The sequence below is a fragment of the Corvus moneduloides genome, chromosome 3 (assembly GCF_009650955.1).
Source record: "Corvus moneduloides isolate bCorMon1 chromosome 3, bCorMon1.pri, whole genome shotgun sequence".
Classification (NCBI taxonomy): Eukaryota; Metazoa; Chordata; class Aves; order Passeriformes; family Corvidae; genus Corvus; species Corvus moneduloides.
Window position 1 is genome coordinate 114,725,335 of NC_045478.1, and position 22,615 is coordinate 114,747,949.

A 22,615-nucleotide genomic window follows, 5' to 3' on the forward strand; every position below is an offset into this window, starting at 1 on the left:
AAGCAGTGTCTCCTCAGCACCTGGCCTCTCATTTCACTTTTCTGTGAAAAAAATAAACACACCCTGCTCTGGTGTGGAGGTGCTGTGAGTCACTGCACAGAGAAGGGATTTTTAATTTCATGGTGCCCATTTGTGTGCTTCTGGATTTGTGGGTCTCTGCTGCTTGTTTCAACTGTCTTGTGATTTGATCTCTCCTTTTCTGTTTCTGCTTTTATTTCAAAACTAATTTCCTGACTTGCTGTTGGGATATAGTTTAAAAATATATTAAAATCTTGTAATTTAGGCTTACATTTCCCATCCAGAAGGACACTTCTACCAAGCAGGTGCTTGGAAACTGCTGTGAAATAAGTAGGACTGGGAAGTACAGAGCACAGACCAAAGAGGCTCCCTGGCATCTGCAGCAGCCAGTGGCAGCACTGCTACAGACTTGCACTGGAAATTGTTTATAAAAGCTTGTTCCATTTCTTCCTGGGGAAAACCAGGAAGATCTTGGTGACTATTTTTAATAGGTGAAGTGTGTCTAGTGGCAAATGCCAACCATGTTTTCCAACATCAACCAAGCACATGGACTTAGATTCTTCTACCAAGGAGTGGATGATGCTCAACAGGGTTCAACTGGAGGAAAATGTCACCTGTGTAATGTAAATAGAGGTACACTCCCAAACCACGAGCCCTGAGCTGCCACCAGATGGAGCAGCCTCCCCGAGTACCTCCTCCAACATCTGTGTTGTCATCAGTAATCTTTTTGGTTTTCTTTTTTTTTTTTCCTGAAGGAATTCATTATGATAAATATTTTATCAGTGAATTTTGAAACAATTAATAGTGATTTGACATTTACTTTAAGGAGCTGCTGATAATTCTAGTGGAATGAGAAATTAGGGTATTTAAATGTCTCTGGACACTTTTACTTCAGTAAAAAAGGAGAAAAAAAGCCCAACCCCAAGACTAATTAAAATCCCAAAGCAGAGTTTTTACCTTACAAATAGACCAAGGTCATAAGGACCCCTTCAGAAGCTGCTGTGTGAGGGGGCTAGGAAGAGGAATTAAAGCCAATTTAAAGCATACATGTAACCCTCTGAGGAGATTCACATGGAAATCCTGAAAGGTAACCCAATTTCTCTTGGAGACTCTGAGAAGCGGATTAGGGAAATTGGTAATTGGGCCTCTGTTTCTGTAGATGTAGATTGACATCTAATGTAATCAGCTCCACAAAACACTTTCCCAGGCACAAATCCCCACTTTAACACCTTCCCTTTCAGTGCTTGTTTAGAAATCTGTCAAGATGACTCTCCTAATCCACATCATTTGGAAAAACATCCATCTCTGTGAGGATCTGTGCCACTTCAAACACATGCTCTTCTTCATACTCCAAAGGCACGGAGGACTGGAAGTTGTGCCAGTCAAGAAGAGTGGGATGGACAGTACTTTCTCCTAGCTAAGAAGGCAATTTATTTGTTCTCCCTTTAAACACACACACTGTTGCAGCAGAAAAAGGCTACAGCGTGGGTAAAGTAGGTACCTCCACTGCTGTACAGTTCTGGAGATAAAGTGAAAACAGCTGAAGCCAGTGAGAATCACAGCTATTGCTGGTATTTATCTCTCTCAGGTTAGCTCAGACCATATATACATTTGGGGCCTGCATCCAGCAAAAAGGCAGACATTCCCTACTGCCATGCATCTCCTATACCTTGTCCTCTTCCACTTGGCAGTCCAAGGGTTGCATGCAAGGAAAGGTGAGATTCCAGAGAACGAAGCCATTTCTTGCAGAGTGTTGAACCCACACAGCCAACTCCCTCACTTAAAGCCTTGGATGAGAAGAGTAAGGCTGGGTCAGTACACACAGTTCAGCTACGTCAGTCTCATGGGAAGAAAAAAAGCTACTTTTGCGATTTTTGAAGTATCCTCTACCTACCCATTTTTTAAATAAGTGATGGTAGAAAGGACTGATAACATCTAGCATACATAATTCTCTATTATACCTGTGGAGTATTATACTCCATATATATGGAATATTCTTTGACAGATAACAGATGCTGGGATTTAGTGCAACAGGACACTTTTTGTAACATCTCTTGTGCAGCAATGGGACCAGCCAAGACACTTTTTCCCCTTTGAGCTTCAAAATCTTCTAAAAATCCCCCCTGCCAGGAGGTATATGGTTCTTACAAGAATCCACCAAATGACAAATTTTAGTGAGGATCTAGCTGTAGGTGTTGCAGATGGCACATCCAAACTTAAATGTCCTTCATGGACAACCAAAATGACCTCTGCACCATTGACTTGGTGAGGAGGTAATAAACACGGGAGTGGCATTGCCTTGTCTTCAGGACAAGCTTTATTAACACTTTGCTTTAACAAGGTAGTATGAAGGCATCAGTTCTTTAAGTTACAAGGAAAGTAATGAGACTCAGATGGGTTCATCACGTAAATGACAAAGTAACAAAAAAGGCCTATGTTAACCCATATAACTGCTAGACCATCTATTAGAAGACATTTTGCAAGCAACATTCTACATTTCTTTGCATTGAAGTAAAAACATATTTTTTGGTCAAGAAAATTACTTTTTTAGATTTTTACACTTTTTTAAAACTTATATCACAAATGTCAGGGTAAGGCAAATCCTGGATGAATAATATGATAAAAATCCCTATTCCTCGAGAAAATAGATCCACATACTCTGTTAAATTTTGTAATTTTAAAAGCAAAGCCAGCATGCACTGCATATAGAGAAAACTCTTATTTTTTTTAAATACAATTTCATTCAAGTCCTAAAGCAGAACAGTGTTAATTCAAAGAGAGGCTTTCTCAGTGCTTTATAGAAAGAGTGACAATTAGCTGCAGTGACCCATTATTACAGACTATGTCTAAGTATTACCTTTGGATGTCATCATGGGAGCAGTCACCAGCCTGAGGAATATCATGCCTAATGGTAGGGGTGAGCACTTTCAGACACAGGAGAAACAACAATCAAGCAGAGCCTCTTACGCTGAATGCAAACATCAGCACCCAAAGGCTGCTACTTCCTTTATGCCACCTTCTGTGAATACATTTTGAGTTTAAACCAAAATCCTTGACATAAATACCAGTGATTCTCCATCTAATGCTTGCTCTTCTACAAAACCAGCTTGTTACTTTTCTGCATCTCCAGAAGAACATCAGAGACTGACTGCATGGACTATTATTAACACAGCTGAGAACTCATGCTGCCAAAGTATACTCACTTCATGAGTAGTGAAAAATGCCAACAACTCAAACCAAAACCAAGCCAAAGGAACACAGATATAAACAAGGCTGCAAATAGTACAGTAAGGACTTAATCTAGTCATAGGTTTCCTTGCTTTACACTTTCTGGAATTCATGCCTTGCTGACACATCATTGGGCAAATGGTTGTTTCGAAGACTCACTATTGTCTACCAAGGTTAAATAAAAAGCAAAATGAAATTACTGTCAGGGGCTAGAGGGTGCCTAATATGATGCATCTTTGCAGCTAATTTTTTTCTTTAACTGCTAGTCAGTCTTCACAAGACATTTAAAGAATCTTTATCTCCTTCTGAATGATCACACTTCAGCATCCAGCCTCCTGTGGGGCTGTCCCTTTGGCTCCCTTGCTAAAACCAAAGTTGCTGAAAAAAGAGGGACATCTGATTCATGGCTAATGTTAATGTTGCCCATGGGGAAGCACGATCAAAACAGGTACAGCAGTACATTCAGGGGACTGGATAGTCTGTTGAAGTTATCACAGTTATACCATCCTCCTGATGTATTTATCTACTCCTGACCTACCTATTATGACAGCCTGTTTCAATCATAATAACCCAGTATGGAAAATACACAGAAACACAAGGGACCATGCAGAAAAGTTCACATCCCAAAAGACATGTTCTGTCAAGCATGACCCCAAGGATGGGAAAGGAAAGCATCAGAGGCACCTCAAAGGGAACAAGGAGTCCTTTCAAGGGTATTTGGAGAGAAAAAGAGCCAGAGGAACTGTAGTTATCAGCTATAGGTAATGTTAGCAAAATTCTCAAACTGATACATAGACTTAAATTAACTCATTTACTCCTACAATCAATCCAATTTGGAGTTGTGCATCCACTCCAGGTGATGAAGAAGCTCCTTGAGAGCCTCTCTGGCACTAGTCACACTTAGGTGAATATACCACTGGAGGCAGCACACAGAAATACGCTTCTGATCCCACCTCAAGCAAACATGCTGGAATCCCACAGAGAAGGGGAGTGTGTGTGGGGGGCTCCCTTTCTAGGGGCTGTACTCTATGTGTGTAATCTGATGCTTTTCCTGTTTTCCTTTCTAATCCTTGTTTCTCCTTGACACCCTTTTGAATTAACAAGCACTGACTGTTGTAGCCCATGTTAGGTATGCTTGGGTCCCCCTTGACTTCCTTTTACTCCAGCACAGGATTTATCATTGAAACTACTCTAGCTGGGATGAACCCAGATTACAGAAGGATAGAGATATGTCTACCTTTTTTTAAACTTTCTTTTTCTGGCCAAATATTAAATATCTATTCTATGATTCAGGAGTATTTGGGGTGAAAGAAAAAACCATAATCAATTATTTTTCCTAAAATGATCAAATTAGAATCAATTACTTTGCTTAAAATGATCAAATTATTCTTAGCAGCTCTTTAAAATACAATTTGTAGCACATCCCACTATGGACACAGGTTGTGTGCTCTTCCATCCAGTATATTTTCTGTCTGTTTTGGTTACAGCACTTTTGGGAAATGTACATGGAAACCTTTTGCTCCTTTTCTACAAATTTCAGTGCAGCATTTGCTGGCAGAACAAGTGACATATGGAGAGACATTCAAATAACTGTTAATTGCTTTTTAAAAAAAATAAAAATTCATGCATATGCAGTGGAAAATGTAATGAGGGTTCACAAAAGCTGCTGTGTGAAGTTATTAAAGCCAGGAGCTGTATTTAAAGATGCCTCGAATGCACAGTCTTTCCAGCATAGAGGAAATGTCTGTTGCCTACCTGTACCCAAAGGTCGTACTTATATCACTGGTTTTGAGATGTGCAGAACTAACTGGAAAAAGGAAGTTGGATTTGGGGTGCTGGCTGTTTGAGGCCGCATGTGTTATTCACATGTAAGGACATGGCACAGCATAGGCTGATCATGGGAAAGAAGATAATGATGCTAGAAAAGGGGTGGGCCCGGAAAGAGGCTACTGATGGTATGATGCAGGAGGAAAAGAGACCCAGTATAAGCGAGGGACTCACATTTCAGAAGAAACTGTTGTAAATGCAGGGTTAATTGCAAAACATCATTACACCTGGGAAGTTATGATTCTTTCCAACAGGCTTACAGAACGAAATGGAACGAAGAACAAAGAGAAATTAAAGCAAAGACTCATTCCCTCAAAAGCTACCCCCCTCCCAACCCACTGATCTTCTCTGTGTGCTCTTTTCGGCCAAGAATGATGCTGTAGGATGTCAGTGCCTTCCCGTAGGGTTTCCTTGGGTCTCTCCTCTCCTGCATCCTTCCTTCACTACAGCAGTGGAGAGAAAAGTGGAAAAAAAACAGTAAAATTTTCAAATGTCTGCACAGAACCCAGGTCTCATGTTTCCAGCAACAGATGCCTACAGTTTCTTTTTTTTGTCCAATGTGTGTGTGTGACACAGGTTATATATAACAGCTAATATTGGGTGAGCAAATTATCTATGCTTATCAGGGTGTCTTGGTTTTCCATAGCACCATCAAGCACCAGCTTGATACCAGAGACCCCCAGCTCTGGCAGGTACTTTGGTGATACAAACAACACATTAAAGTACAAAAAATAGCAAGTGCATGGACCTCCTTGACTCCAAAAAGACCCATGTGAGATTCTCTGAAGCTTAACAGGCTGATCAATCCTCCCTGGGGATTGCTCTTAGTAATTAAAACAGTAGCAATGGAGTTAGGATGACTTTGACAGAGAGTTGCAATGAATTTGATGACTGCTTCTAATCCTGTGCATGCCATTGAACTGCTGAGCAAGACATGGTGTGCCCAGGATCCGGCCCCTTTGCATCAGAAAGGTGCCTGCAAAGCCACATATTGCAGTGGAAGTGAAGAGATTTATTAATTGATTGCTAATTCATGAGCAAAAATTACTCCAGCCCTAAACATTCACAGATAATAATTTCTATGGGAAAATGCAGCATGAGACACAGACTTCTTAAGGGCTACATGAAAAGTGTAATATTCAAATAAATGTCTTTAAACAGAGGAAGGATATTAACATATTGATGTATTTTTAACTTAAGGATTTCATTATTTCCTCTTTTTCTGATTGAACAAGAAGCTAAGGGAGGGGGAGGAAGAGTTATGGACACTGTACTTTAATTAGTATTTTGAGGGTGCATCCTATTTTTACTTCAGTACTTTTTAAACGGGACACCATCAGGGCTACTTCTCACTCCAGCAGTATAGTAGCACATCACCTGTATGCTGATAAGGACCAAGAGTCACTAATTCAGTAATAAGACCTTGTGTTTTAAAACTCTGTGTTACAGCTGCCTCCACTGTATAGCTTGCTCTTGTGCTACATGAAACCCCATTACAAGGATAAATATAGCATGTTGCTGTTGATGATACTGGTATTTCTCAAAAACCCTACACCAAAGGAAGCAGTGTGCACTGAAAGCTACTTCTGAGGGAGAAATGGCTACTACTTCTTTTTGTTAACGAAGAGCCTTGGACTTCTGTCTTCCCACTACATTATTCATTTTAGTCTAGAGGAAATGCTGTTTGTGCCTATGAAAAACACTGCCTCGACAACTACCACTGCTCCAGCCACAGCACTATCATTTAGTGTGTAAAGCCAAAAAAAAAGCTCCAAAAGGCAGCAGAGCTCCAGAAGGTAGCTCTCTGACTTTGGCTTGTTTTTCAGTGGTATTGCTGAAGAGACTTTAGGTACTGGAGAGCCAAGGGCAAAAAACCCCTTATCATGTGACCCTTTTGTTCCCAGAACACAGCTCATACAGAATTGAGCTTGGTTCCAACCAATATAAATTGCCTGTCATTTTCCAAAGCAATGCCAAAAATTGTTTGGTCAGTTATTCTTCTGTTCCTTATCTCAGTGCTGTTTTGCCCTCTGATGATCTAAGACCATGCGCTACCTAAACCCATTACAGCTGCAGATTGCAGCTGTAATATTTGCTTGACAAATCAAGTCTTTCTTTTTATGATGAAATACGGGCCATATTAGACATCCTTTGTATTCTGACTTCCTATTTTTTATTTTTTAAGTTTGGTGAATTTTAACTTTAATTCAGGTGTTTTTAAAGCAAGTTTTCATACAGAAACTGTATGGAAAAATAGGGGAGAAAAAATAGTTGTAAAGATCTTACCTGTTACTTAAGCTTTCCGCTCTGTTTCCATTTGATCGTTTATACTTTCAACTTGACTATTCACTTCAGCTGAAAAAGAAATGAGATGGTCATTAGACTCTATTAATGATACTCGTTAAGTTTATCATGTGGAGTAATAACTGCCTCTAAACCAAAAGGGACATTTATTGCATTAAGAAATCTCTTAAGTCATTGAGTAGGTCTCTTAGAGGACCCATCCTAATCTGGAGTTCCCTGGACAACATGACAAACAGTCCTGCAAGGATGCAAGCTTTAGCATCACTAGAAAGGCAAGCCTCTGACTCTAGATTTTCTCTTTGGTCCACATCCATCCAGTCTGACTTTGGCACCCAACCAAGGAGTCCAGATCAAGGTCATAATGACCTTCATCTCTCTCTGTAGGCCACAGGCAGAGATATAGGTATTGCCAAAGAGTGATACAGAGTTTTGCTGGACTAAGTGGCCTTGACCCTCAGACTCAAATCTTGACCCTCTGATTCAAACACTGCCTTCTGACAAAGTCCCTAGTAGGACTCAGGGTTGAGCCATAGGATGAACACAGATCCACTTCCATAGAAAAATAGAATAATTTAGGTTGGAAAAAGACCCTTAAGATCACTGAGTCCAACCAAAAAACCTAGCACTACCAAGTGCCACTAAACCATGTCCCTAAATTGCAGGAGTCAAGCTGTGACACTTTTGACGCTGTCTCAGTTACAGAGATGCTGCTTCCCGAAGTTCTTGAACTGCAAATTGCTGGAACCTAGGGGAGGATTTAGAGGCAATGTTGCTATACTCCTACAATAATGGTTTGTTAGTGTAGGATCCACTTACAAAGCCAACCTTATTTTCATTTAAAATTACAAAAAAACCCCCCAAAAAACCCCGAAAAAAATTAAATAGAAGGCTTAAACTCACTTCACCATGACATTTGTCAAAACTATCATCTAAACTATGGCAGGTATGATTGGTTGTGAGGCTAAACATAAATACCTGCAGTTTTAAGACTATTATCTAGTATTCTGCACTGAATTTGAATGAAGCCATTTTTATTAAAACAATTTTTTTCTTTCTTTACCCTTGCTTTGTGTCGTGGTATCACCTGCAGATTACAAGTCATTTGACTTGGGTGACAGGAAAAAACCTCAAACATGAGTAGAAGATTTGGAAATTAAGGTAAGATGGGAGAGAGGAAGGAAAAAAACCCCAAATCAATAACAATGCTACTTCCAGTCAGGCAGTACGATCTCTTTTCTGAATCAATATCATGTCAATGTACCTGTTAGGGTTTTGATGAATTATTTGTAAATTATTCATATAAATCATCCATATGCAGAGCAGATACTGTAATGGCTTCCTGGATGTATGTGATGAATAATAAGAAGAGTATCTTCTCCTGATTACAGAGCTCTGATGCGCATCACATTTAGCAAGCTTGTGTTCTTTACCACATTTGCATAGCAAAGACAGGATGCTTAATAAAAAAATCACTGAAGGAAGGCTGCTGCATACTGACAACAGCATCCTCTCCCAGCCTCATTATGCTGGACAGCTTCACTGGCAGTTATTTGTTGAAAATACCGTCAGCCTTCACTCATGTTCTACAGAAAACTCTTGCAAAATAAATCTGGACTTGGAACCTGTGATTAGGCTCTGTCAGCATCCCAGTTGAACTTCTTCCTGTGTGTTTGTGACCGAGCTTGGCTCTTTGCATGAGCTCTAGTAGGGACAGGAAGGTCTGACTGAAGGATAGGCTTCTGCAGACCACTGAGTGAACCCCAACATATGCCACTATGAGGCCACCCACAAAATTCTCTCTGTTTAGCCAGAAAACAACACAGCAGCGAAGCACATAGCACAAGAACACATGGAAGAACTGCCACCAGGTATGGTGGGGATGTGACTCACAGTCCTTGCTGCCTCCCAGCATGAGGTGGTGTCAGGATGGCATCATTAGCCCTGGGTGTTCTACATCCAATCACCTCACAAGCCAAAATGGGACTTCTCCCCAGTAAACAAGGTTTTTAGAGGTGTTAAACTGCTAATTCACTTTAGCGGTCTTGTGGCACCTCCCCATCATATGCTACATCATCCAACAACTCAGAGAAGCACCTGGAGTGCAAAGAGGTGCGCGTCTCCTAAATTCAGTTTTACCTGCACCTCCTTCTGCACCTTCATGGATGGCCTTTTATGCCAGAAATAGACATCTCTGTGTGATGGATGTCGACATTCTCTGTCTGGTTTTTCTTAAATTTTGAGCTGTTGGGGGCCAAAACTATAAGCTCTCAAATGATGACCAGGCAGGGATTTCTCCCCCAAAAGCAAGAAAGTTCCTTCCAAGAGGAGAAGGAATAACCCAGCAAATAATTCCCATCCCTCACAGCACTGCCGTTGCTGCTGACCTGGGGGATGTGCTTTGGCAGTGCAGCATTATTCCTCATCCTAGCAAGACAGCTATGTGCTGAAAGGTCAGCTAGCCAGGAGTGACAGCACAGCATCTATGTGGAGAAGACAGTCAAATGGGAGACCTGGAGAGCCAAGTAAAAGTCGTCTGTAAGAGAGTGAGTGCATTTCTTTAGCCCAGGATATTATGCCATAGGCCTGGACAGCAGATGACACCAAAATACTAGTGTTTTGATTTAAATCAGGATGCATCTTTCCACGGGCTTGAAATAAAAAAGGTGATTCACCCCATTGTGAAACGTTTGATCTGACTAATACCAGCTGGAAACGAAAAACTGCCTTAGTAGTCTCTACAGCTTTGGTGGTATAAAGAGAAAGAAGAAAAAAAAAAAAGAAAGAAAAAGAAAGGGACAAAGAAAAAATAATGAAAAAAAAAGAAAGAAAAAGAAGGCTGCTGTCAGGGAAATGCCATCTAAGAGCCCAATCACCAAAGGTGGGGTTTGCTGTCATTAAAAAAAAAAAACAACAAATCAGCAAATCTCTCCTGGGTACAAGAAATTTAATATCCAGGGGTCTTTGCTCTGGGGGCTGATGGAAACAGGCAGGACAAATATGTGTCTGTACACACGGCCCTGTCCAGGCTACAGATGCACCTTCTGACAGTTTTCCTGATGGAGAATCAAGCCCAGGTTTCAAATAATAGTAATTTCTCAAATATTTATCACTTTCATGGACCTGCCCACTGGATGAACCAATATCGAAATCCACCTAAGCTGTCTAAACTCCGCATCTCTAATGCACTTTTCGCTGTGCCATTGTACATGAAATTAAACCACAAGAGCTAGGCTGCCAAGGGGGATGCGGTGATATATGCTTGTGCTTTCAGCTGTGAAGCAATAAGATCTTCTGGGGTAGAAAGAAGACCAGAGAAAGAAATAGGCAATTTACATAAAAATTACTGTCAAAGGGAATGAGTTTGATCCTTCCTCTCTTTTTTTTTTTTTAAACATGCAGTATATGTCCACAAGGAAAAACATCCTGTAATATAATCCTAATAGCAACTCAAGCTGTCTAGAAACAAAGATTTGCCTGACAAGTGAAGCACTTTTTGGCAGCCTAAGCAAACACCCTTTTCCTGTCCTTTCATATACCTTAGAAAGTTCAAAGAAAAGGAAGGTACAAAATGAGTCATATGCAGAAGACCCTACAAGACAAGCAAGATTTGAAACAGAGAAACCTATCAAGATCCTCATTTCGGAAACCACTAGCTGATCCTGCTGTCCTGTCCTATGGCACATGTTAAAACAGCTATGCAATTGCTTTCCTTTCCAGCCCAGAAATCCCTTAAGATACTTCTTTAGTAAATTTGGATTTGTTTTCACTAAGCAGCCCAAACTATCCCATGGATTCACAATTCAAATGTTTTAATGTGTTATGACTTTTGGGTTTGTTTGTTCAAAGGATGAGTCAAGAAGGCTGCTTTGGCTTTATTCTGCACTTCTACTAGTAATAGCATAATCTCTAGTATTTTTTAAAAAAAGAAAATTCATTATGCACACTTTCTTTTCCTGTGCTTGGAAACTTTGTTACAGGCCAGTATCTAATCAGTCACCAATTCAAATGCTGCAGCACAATCTGACATCAGAGAAAGGAAATCAACATCAGATTCTTCGTGTAATAGCAAAAAGAATATAATTGGTTTGTCTTTGAGATGTTAAAAAGTGTGCCTTCAATTTATATTATGGCAATGTTGAGGAGGTTAAAGAAAGAGTTAAAAAATAGCCTTCACTACAGAGAGGAGTCTATGGGTATAAAATGAGGATTGGACCCCCAGTCCCAAACCCACTGCTGTTTGGGGCACTAAAAAAGCCCCTTCACGTAAAACCCAAAAAAACCCTGTATGTAGCTCTGTTATGCTACAAGAACTGACCAAGACAAGTGATAAAGGGTCTGCCTCGCCAAAACCTAAGCACCAGTATGCCGATTCCTGCCACTATTTCTTTACACACAGGATAAATCAAGAAGGTCAATTATTTTTTTGTTTACAAGGATGTTACACACTGCAGATTTTGAGTAGCTTCCTAGTACTTGGCCCTTGCTGGAATTTGCCGCAGAGATAGGTCATCAGCTCACTGAGGTCAATGTTGGAGGAATGTAATTTCCAAGTCAGGAATTTTGGGTTGATTATGTCCACAAACCTGGCTGGAACTGCTGTTGGGTCAATAAAATTGTGGTTGTTTTATTAACAGTAAAATTTCTAGTGACCTATACATGGACACTGAAGGAGGAGGAAAGGAAATCAGAGCTGACCTAGAATGAGACTAACCCACAACTTCAGAGTGGTTATACTGCCAAACACTTCCCCCTTGATGGACCTGGAGCCTAGAACAGAAATTTTCAGAAATATCTTCTGAGTGCAGTATTAAACCCCCAACCTCTTGGCCAATTCGATATCAAGACCAAAACTACCCTGGGTCTAAAATATTACTTAGTTAAAAGGCAGGCAGTGTGGAACATACCAACTGAACACATTAACCCAATTAACTCAAAAAGCGGGGCTACAGTGCTGAAAGTTACTTCCGCCAGACTCACAAGACAGTAGAAACTCTCAAAATTACTCAGTTGAAGAGATTATAAATATAACTCAATTTTTTTAGGAGGAAACATATAAACAAACTCCAGAAAGGCAATGCTAGGTATCAACTTCAGGACAGTACACAGAATCATAGAATGGTTTTGCTTGGAAAGGACTTTAAAGACCATCTAGTTACACTCCCCTCCCACGGGCAAGGAGACTTCCACCAGACCAAGTTGTTCCAAGCCCTCGCAAGCCTGGCCTTGAACACTTCCAGGAATGGGGCATCCACAGCTCTCTGGGCAACCTGTTCTACTGCCTTGCTATCCTCATAATGAACAATTCCTTACTAATATCTAATCTAAACATGCCCTTTCTCAGTTTAAAGCCATTACCCTAAAAAATTAATTAAAAACAATAGAACAACATACCATCCTTATTTGAAACGTCTGCTGCTTGACTTGCAAGGTCAATTTTCATAGGCTCCACAGAAGTTTCCTCTTGCTCTTGTATCCCTATAATATAAGCCAAAGAAGGAGAAAAATCAATACTCACAGTACCTGATTGATGTCTAATTCTCAGACTCCTCATGCCTGGTTTTTTGTTTTCCTTCTGGCATGCTCTTACCTTTGTAGACTTCACTGCTGTATAGTGGCACCCACTAGAGAAGAGGACAGAGGATATAGGGGGAGGAACATGCTTTGAAAATAATTGCCTGAATATTTTTAGCAATTCATGCTCTTTTTAACTGGGATTGTTAAAACCACATCGTGGTGTGTGCTTCTGCCTCCCCACCATTCTTTTCTCATCACTTTTAGAGAATTCCTTCTGCTCATAAAATGAAATATATGATGGGGACTTACTCACTGTTATAAAGTTTCTCTAGCTAGCAGAAAGAAAATAAATACAGTGAAAAGTTCAAATATACTAGGTATTCAGACACAAACTAGAATATGAATGTAGGAAAATGCATTTTATCACTATAACTCAACATTTTTATCTCTTCTACCTCAGGTTTGTCTGGAAGCTTGCATTCAAGCTCTAACAATATTTGAAAAGGAAAAAAAAAAAAGGATTTGCTGTTTTAGACAGAATTCTACTATTCTGCCATTGGCTAAGAAGCCAATTTTTATTTACATTCCATCATGCTACTTCTCTACTTTTGTGGCTGCTGTAAAGCCTTTGCACCCATCCTGTGACTGAACTACAGGATATCAGGTGACTGGTCACTGAGTGATCCAGGCATTTGGGTGGTTATAATGAGACAGCAGAGTATAGTAAGGACTCAGATATTTCAAAAACATTTTATTCCTAAACTGAAATAATGTACCCCTTCAGCAACACAGATTAAACCTTCACCACCTCTGAAAAACCTCCTTCTTTTTCCTGTGGAATTCTGAAGTGGGGTTTTAAAGTCCACTGGAGTGTACTACATTTATTATTACACTGGAGTGTACTACATATTATTATTGTAGTACATGTAATACATGTACTACATGTATTACATTTATCTATATACATCTATGTATATAGATACATAAAAATGTATCTACCATTGAAAATTTCAGCCACTTTTCCTTCTAATTTTATCTGCAAGCCAATGGTGTCATGGGGAATTTAGTTTCCTCTCTTCTTGCTGTGACGGCAATGCTATTTTCATTGGCAACTTCTGGCACACTACCTATAGAGTCACAGAATCATGGAATTGTTAAGGTAGGAAAAGACCCCTATGATCAAGTCCAACTGTTAACCCAGCACTGCTACATACACCACCAAACCATGTCCTCAAGTGCCACATCCACTCATCTTCTGAACACTTTCAGGGCTGGGGATTCCACCACTTCCCTGGGCACCCTATTCCAATGCCTGACCTATGGTCCTACCAAGCTTGGGGGATGGATGACTTTACAGTGATGGAAATGTTACTCATAATTTTAACAGACCTTACTTCTCATGCAGAAACTTTTCCATGGATCATTGTATCACGAGCTTCACCTCTTCCTCACTGGTTTAAAGTCATCTCCCCGCAGACACAAACAAAATGCCTGTAAACATCTGTGACTGAGAATGCTGCATATCTGCGAGTGCCTTAAATGGCCCCTTTGTGGGTGCATCAGACCCCAGATGCTTCTCCAGGGAATTCATGAGAGTGAGTGTGGTTATCTCCTGAAGTTTTTTATGCACCAACATCCCCAAGATTTCCCAGTGCTCGCCCACCTGTCTTTTTGGCTTATGCAAAGGATAAACCCAGGTGACCCCACACAAATATGGCAGGAATTTGTCAAGTACAAGACTGAGCAGGTGTTTCAAAATCCCTGCCTGACTTCTCCTGGCAAAATCAATATGAAATTTGAGGGACCATGAAAACACTGATTAATCAAGGAAGATACAGAGACATTCAGATTGTGATACATTTTGATTATCCGAGGGAAGCAGCTCTATGAAAAATAAAATTTTGAAAAATCACTGAATAATTGTGTGGGCTGGGAGGAAGCTTAAAAACCATTTAGTTCCAATCCCCCTGCCATGGGCAGAGACACCTTCCACTAGACCAGGCTGTTCCAAGCCTCATCCAGCCTGGCCTTGAACACCTTGAGGGATGGGGCAACGACAGCTTCACAAGACAGTATGTGCCAGGGCCTCACCACCCTCTGAGTAAAGAACTTCCTCCTAATATCCAGTCTTAAACCTACTCTTTCAGGTTAAAACCACTCCCTCTTGTCCTATTGACTGTCTCTACGTGAGTACAGCCTGCAGCCCTTCTCACCAAGACACCCTGATGTCTGATGAAGTATTTGGGATGTCTGCTAAACACCAATGTGCTCTGACTGGCAGCTGCTGCCTGTGACTCTGACTTTGACTCCTCTAAACCACCATCTGTTAACAAAATAAAGGAGATATGATATGACAGGTTATGTCTTGCCTCCCAGTTTCTCCTGTTGTCACTGCCTGAAGATGACCTGAAGTTCCCAGCCCTTACTGCAAGATCATTAACAGCTGGCATGCCTGGCTTCACCAAACTGCTGAAAGGTTTCCCGCTTTCCATTTCAGAAATCTCTTATGTAGCTGACAGGTGCAAAGGTTTATTGGCATAGCAGGAGGTGATGATGATGGAAGCTAATGAAAGAGAAGGCATTTTGTGGACACATGTCCGTGTGTAAATTTCTGCACGTGTGCTTTGTCCCAATTCTCTCCCATTTGCAGGTATAAAATCAGGCATGGGATGGGGGATGGCAAGTCTAGAAAGGGGCTAGGAGGAGTAACAACAATATCAACAGATCTGCAAAATTACTTTTTTCAGAGGTTTAGGATCATAAATACTGTCAGAAGAGTTGCTTTTGTTCTGCTTTTTCACCTTCTTTCCACGTCCAAAATGCTGATTCCCCATCCCTTCTAGAAGGGGATTGCTGCAGTATCAGTGGTTTTTTACACTGGGGGTTTATTGTTGGATATTGTCAGCAAGAAAATGATAGTGGGAAACAATGTTCAGGGTCAAACTAGGCAGAAGATATTTTAAACTTTTACAAAGCTGAGCACCACTGCAAATCTTGGGAAGAGGCTTGCACAGTACACCGTCCCATTTTTGTGAAGATTTACAGATTCAGTTAATATAAATTTAATTTCTTCCTTCATTATTACTGTGGGATGGGGACAGGAACATTCACTATACTGCCATGCATGTGGAAAGGGTACTATCCAAAATAGCTCCTCTGCTGTGCAGTCAATTCAAGTGCCACTCTGAGATCAGCTCAATTCACATAAACAGCAGAATTTGATCAATACCAGAAACTGCCTGGACAACCAATTTATTCATGAGGCCTCTCCCTTGATTTGATTGCTTCAGGTTAAAGCACAAACAAGCAAAGGATTTCAGGTCTCTATGCAGGAGCTGAGGGTTCCTGAAGGGGAGGGAGCACGGGAGATACTGCTTTCAATATCAATTCCCATTTCCAATTGCGCTCCTGCCAGAGCTCATTACCTGAGCCCTTTGCCGACTGGTTACACAACTAGCTCAGCACTAAGAAACAATGGGCTCCTGGCATGGGCAAGCAAGGCTCCCAGCCTTTTCCAATGAATAAGACAAGTATATACCAGGAAGATAGAAATCTCTGTACTCTTATTTCATCTCTTCTTTTTCCCCCTTAATAGTCACAATGTTACTTGTTCCATGTGCTTACAGTTAATACATAATTCTCTCTAGAGAAATATGATTTTTTCCCCCTCTAGATTCATGTACTGTTTACAAGAGTCACATCAAGTTGTCGTAGCTCTTCATACCTTAGCATCAATTTAAAAATTGCCCAAGCATAGAGGTTAGACATCTGTTTTCCAAACTCCCAGTAAATTCTAACAAGTAAAAAGTGTAACTCTTGTCCTCCTCATCACCCTCCTTCTCCCTTTGGACAAGGTTTACATTTATTTCAAGCAATAGAAGCAGGCAACAGTGTAGGCTAAGAAGCTGTAACAACCCAAGAACTGAGTTTCTGCTCTGAGCTGCCTGCCTTAAGGATGTTTATTCCTCTTTGATGAGTCTCAAGGGGGGTTCTCTTGGCAGAGCCCAGCCTTCAAGACCAGCCTTGGCATTGGGTGTGGGTAAGGGATGTCAAGTGGGCTCTGAAACAGGAACCTGGGTTCCTGCTCTTAGTTTCTAGCTGGTTAATAATGTCAGGGACTCCCTTTAAGACAAACAGAAGAAAAAGTTTCATGTGTAAATTAGTTCTGTCACTGTAATCACATACTCCATGATAACTTAAATCTTAAAAAATTCCCCAATTTTAGAAGTCTTGTAATAAGTGGGAAATCCTGGCCCTAAGATCATTCTGAATATTTGAGGGACAAAAGAGTTGTCAATATTACTACAGTCCAGAAAACTACTATTTTTACAGGCAAAATGGCAATGCCATTATTCCCACAGCTGGTCTGCTCAGCAATTTTGGGTGTCGCCACAGGGATTCAAATAAAATACTATCCTGCTCCTGGACAATTTGCAACCTGAAGAAATTAATTAGCTTTAAATTATTTGTGGAGCAGTTGCTTTTACTCGTGTTACATACTTTGAAAAAATTACCTCTGTCATTATGCAATATGAAAACCATGTTACAGCTATTCTGAACAGCCCAGATTTTCCCAATTCATACCCACTGAATAAAATTTATTGTTTTGAGTTTAGCTGTAAACATGCTTCCCCTAATCTCAGACCTGAGAGTCAGGTGTGTTAAAAAAAAAAAATCCAAATTTCTCTGTTTAGAATTGGAAGGTGCCATTTTTCATCTGCAGTAACAACAACAAAAAACGAGAGACAAAACTCTTCTGACCAACAGCTATATTGTCTTATCTGTCAAAACCAGTTCCCATTTTCTTGCTCTGCAAATAGCCAGTTGTTTTTTTCCTTCTTTCCAGTAATTTCATTGTAGCGCTTTGCTAATGTGACTATCAAGCCTTCATGTACTTTGTTTATGGCTGTATTTTAGTACCATTATAAATGCTGCCTCCTTTAGAAACTGAAGCTGTCTGTAATACAAGGATTCTCTTTGACTCCTGTTCAATATCCATCTGGGATGACTGACTCTTTTAATCAGACTGGATTCTACCACATCAAATATTTATGCTGTCTTCTTGTATGGCTCTACAGGTATAAGCACCCAACCTGCTGCTCTCAGGGCTCTAAGAAAAAAAACAGCAATCATTTTCCATCTCTGCTTCATTACGTTCAAGCTGGAGGGCAGTTTTCTCCCTTGCTGTCCTTCTGAAATGCACAGGTCAAGCTCGACAGCTCTGAATCTGCAGGAATGGCACTGCCACCACCATGCCTCTCGCTATTCAGCGTGGCTCAGTAAATAACAAACAACTCCATCTGTTATATCATGGAATATTACACCTTGATCAACTACCATCCCATCCCCAGCAATTATTTACCACAGATGAAAGAAAACTCAAGGATGCAGATTTCAGAGGAGGGTGTGCTGGCTACTGTACCAGCTTTGCTGGGCTTTTCAGGGCACTGAGCGAGCATCATTCCGGATTCTTTCTGCAGCCCCTTCATTGTTAAATGGAGTGTTTACCCTCTTTTTTGGCATTTTGGCTTTGTTTTCCAAAGTAACAAAGAGCAATGAATCTCCCTGTCCCTCCAGTGCAATATGTGTCAGTTCAGCTTTCTGGGTTTGTGCACACGACTGTACCTAAAGGCATTGTGCTCCCAGCCACTGTTACTTCCAGCTCAAGCTGAATGGCAATTTTTCAAAAACGCATTTTAAAAGTGTCTAAAATTTGCTTATCCCTATCCCCTTCCAGCCCTTTATTAAACATACTGTTAGTAAATCTCATTGTGCCTACAGTTCTCCAAAGGTGGGAATGGGAGGCTAGTGAGGATTGTCGCTCAGCAATATGGTCCATAAGAGCCATAAAAATTTGGCACATCTAAAATAATAATAAGGTACATTGGTATATATACCTAAGGTATATAATAATATAAGGTACTTTGTTTTAAGGAAAGCCTTTTTGATTTTTTGTTTTATTCTGGAAAAGGCCTAGCTATGTAAAAGGCTGTGTCATTGTTTTCCAGGTGCTCTTTTTCTGAAACATCTCATCAGAGAAGAAGCCTGGAGCATAGAATGTCTGAAATGGAGCACACAGAAAATTTCATCTGATCCCTCAATTGCTGGCTGTTAACACAACTAAAATGTTGCCTGGTTGTGATCAAACTAGTAGATCACCTGTCCTGAATGGCTTCCAAAGCACTTGTGTTCCATCCCTGCCTACAAATAAGGCAGATAGCATGCTCAGTAACATTATGACAAGGGAAGGGAACAGAAATGGTATGATTATTTACCTCTCTTTCCCATTCAGTCATTTTTTCCTGCCATTTATGAAACTCATGAATGATTTGGTTCAGTTCCTGATCACTACCTGCCTCATCCTAAAAAAACTGTGTAGGTGTGAGGAATGAGAGCACTATGGGACCCTTTTGTGTAAGCCTCAGGACATCTCCATATTTCCTAAGGCATGCCTTTCACTAAAAGGAATGATGCTGGGCATTCAGAAATATCTTCTGGATTCTGTGGCCACGTGAGTCAGCCACCTGCTGAATGATACTTGCACCTCTACTCCCATCACAACATCAGTGTTCACCACACACTCACCATGCTCATCACCACATACTTGGTAGCACAACAGTTCTCTCCAGCAGCTTTAATTCCTCTTTGCACCATTAATCTTTGGTGCAGACTCCTGGCCTTAATTTTGATGAACCAATGCGGGAGCCCAAAGGCTTTAATAGGCCCTTCTTTCCCTTCAGTCCACCCACTAAAAACCAGAACAACTTAATAGCCTGTGCTGTCATCAGCAGCACATACTCTGCCCCTACTCCTTTCCAATCTTGCATTCACTGTATTTTCTGAGCACTTCAAATGATCTTGAGTAAACTGCAGAAAAGCAGACTGTGATAGCAAAGAGATCCTGGATCTCCTAAGCAGGACGGATTGGTCAGAATGTGATACTTTATTTCAAAAAAAGGGAAAGAAACTTTCCATTTTTCTCCAAAGGAATCACTCCAAACATAAAGGAGACTCAGACAGTTCTCAGATTTGAGCAGCAGGGCAAGAACCAGATGGGTACCTGTAGTGAACAGAAACAATATTTATAATTGAAAGTATAAGGAAAAGATGAGGAAGAAGAGGGGAAGAACCTCAGAGAACCTCAAACTCCTGAAGAGCTGGAAGTTAGAAGAGTTCCTCTCAGGCAAGCACCCTCACCTTTCATGCAGACCTACTTCATCCACACAGGGCAAAAGGAGGCTTTGCCCAAGCTTATAATAATGTACAGAGGAGGCTTCTCATCCTTCTGGCTTGCAACCACTTATTTCTGAGGCCACTGCTTCTGAAAGAGGTTACTGCTAAGCGAAAGAGGAGCTTTAGAAAACACTCTGTTCAATTCCTTTTCAAGGAGACTACTACCAAAATTATGAAGAATGAGCTTCAAAGTAGCAGTGGACAACAGCTGAGAGTGTATGGACTTAAATGAAATGCAGTAACAATATATAATGTGGAAGAAAGATTCTTCCCTGATATTTATCCAGAGACCCCAACCGAAATTTTGCAGCTTAAAATAAAACACAATATTTACATCAAGGAGAGGCACATGAAGTTGAACAAAGTTTTGCTAATAGATGGAACAGGTAGGAATAGGTACGCTGTAATTCTCAAACCTTTTGTGATATAAGTATACCACAGCCAGCATGCAAAGTAAAAAATATTTTTAAAACCCCAAAACAAATAAAACCCACCACAAACCTCAAAATTTGGATAACCAGAGATAGAGCATACTTGACTGAAATGTCTTGCTATTTGGAAAGAGCACTTGCTTTTCTGAAGGTTCATCAGCTCCTGCCCAAGTACTCTGTTTTAATTTTAGAAAACTGTTAGCTTCCTAAAACCAAGGTGATCATCATATCATAGAATCACAGAATCACAAAGTTGGAAGAGACCTTCAAGATCATGTAGTCCAACCCTCAACCCTGCACCACAAAATCAGGCCTAAACTGTATCCCTAAGTGCCACATCCAGATGGCTCTTGAGCACTTTTAGAGATAGTGACTCCACCACATCCCTGGACAACTTATTTCAATACCAAAGCACTCTTTCAGTGATTTTGTTTCTCCTGATATCTAATCTGACCCTCCTCTGGCACAGCTTAGGCCATTTCCTCTCATCCTTTCACTTGAGACATGGCAGAAGAGACCAACACCCACCTCACTACAGCTTCCTTTCAGGGAGTTGTAGAGAGCAGTGAGGTCCCTCCCTGAGCCTCCTTTTCTCCAGGCTAAATATCCCCAGTTTCCTTGGCTGCTCCTTTTAGGACTTGTGCTCCAGACCCTTCACCAAGCTCTGCTGCCATTCTCTGGATTCGTTCCAGCACCTTTCTTTTAAAAGTGAAACACACTTGCTCGTAAAGAAGCAGTAATTAGCAGGACTCAATAACAAAGACCTTACAGATGATCCTTATCACATCTTTTTCTCCTGCCAAGACACAATAATTGTGTCAATAATTAAATAATTATAATTTTTCAAAAAGCAATTAAAGAAAGTGTCTTGGGACGTTTTTTAATCCCATTCAATTTTTGATTTTTTGTTTTGTGTCAGGGGTGGTCGCTGGCCCTCTCCCTCCTCCCCCTCCCCCATCCCTCTCAATGGCTCTGGGAGTATCTCGATGGGTGAGAGCCAGTCTGGGGGCTCCTGCAAAAGTTGGTGGCGGAGGGTGCGCAAGGGGCAGCTCTTTCCCTCTGAGAGGGCGATTCGGCTGGCAACGCAGCATGGTGTCTCTGACCAGGGATACTGTTGCTTTGTGTTTTTTGCCTGTTTCTTTTTCTTTTCTTTTCCTTTGGCACTGTGACTGGGCTTGCTGGCTTGCTTCTTTGCTTCTCTGCTGTTGGAGAGCCCAGAGCCAGTGCATGCCGCTCTGGGACCCAGCAGCACTCTGTTCCTCTCCGGGGGCCGCCCCCCTCTGCACAGCCTGCACCCAGGGACCAGCCATCAGAGGTGAGCTACCCACGGGAGCAATTCCCCACTCGTCCCTGCCATTCTAGCTTGCTGCTTCCGAGGTTCCTGCTACAGCTCATTTCGCTATCCAGAGGGGCACCGGGATCAGCTGCCCCTGGGGCTTTGCAAAGGAAACCCTTTTTCCATCCCTTCCGCCGTCTCACCCGCCATTACCCCGTGAGGGAGATGCGGCCGAGCTCGCGCCACAGCGCCCCCTGCAGGCGCGGGGGAACCATCGCAGCCGCCCTGCCCGGCCGGGAGCCCCCAGCGCCCCTGCCGGCTGTGAGCAGAACTGCACCCAAGGGGAAACCGCCTGCAGCCGAGAGAGGCTGGGGCTGGGTTTCTGCTCTGTTTGTTGCTGCTGCCGGTGTTGTTGTTTGTTTGCCTTGTTATCCATATATACTAGTAAAGAACTGTTATTCTCTTTCCCAGATCTTTGCCTGAAAGCTCCTTAATTTCAAAGTTATAATAATTCAGAGGGAATGAGGTCATATTCTCCATTCCAAGGGAGGTTCCCACCTTCCTCGGCAGACACCTGTCTTTCAAACTGAGACAGAAATGTACTATTCTTTCTTTTTCTTAGCAGAACCCTGTTCCAACTCCTTCAAAGCCAAAATTTTACAGTCAGCTTTAACTATATGGTGACAAATACAGATCTGCTCTAAAGGACTCATTTTGTTACTGAGCTCCTCACCTATTCAAGTTCTCAGGACTGGTTTTTTCAGATCTTGATGGTGACTCATCA

General features: G+C 41.3%; 1 protein-coding gene across 1 annotated transcript in view; it reads right to left on the bottom strand.

Annotated features, from left to right (window-relative positions):
* Window positions 1-2,312: 2,312 nt before the first annotated feature.
* Window positions 2,313-22,615, bottom strand: part of MACROD2 (mono-ADP ribosylhydrolase 2) — an 882,739-nt gene continuing 862,436 nt past the window's right edge. The window contains exons 17-19 of the mRNA XM_032103642.1: window positions 12,769-12,852; window positions 7,360-7,428; window positions 2,313-5,516 (exon numbers count right to left, since the gene is read on the bottom strand). Of these exons, the coding sequence (XP_031959533.1) occupies window positions 7,367-7,428; window positions 12,769-12,852 (146 nt within the window). The 3' untranslated portion in view covers window positions 2,313-5,516; window positions 7,360-7,366. The remainder of the gene's footprint in view (window positions 5,517-7,359; window positions 7,429-12,768; window positions 12,853-22,615) is intronic.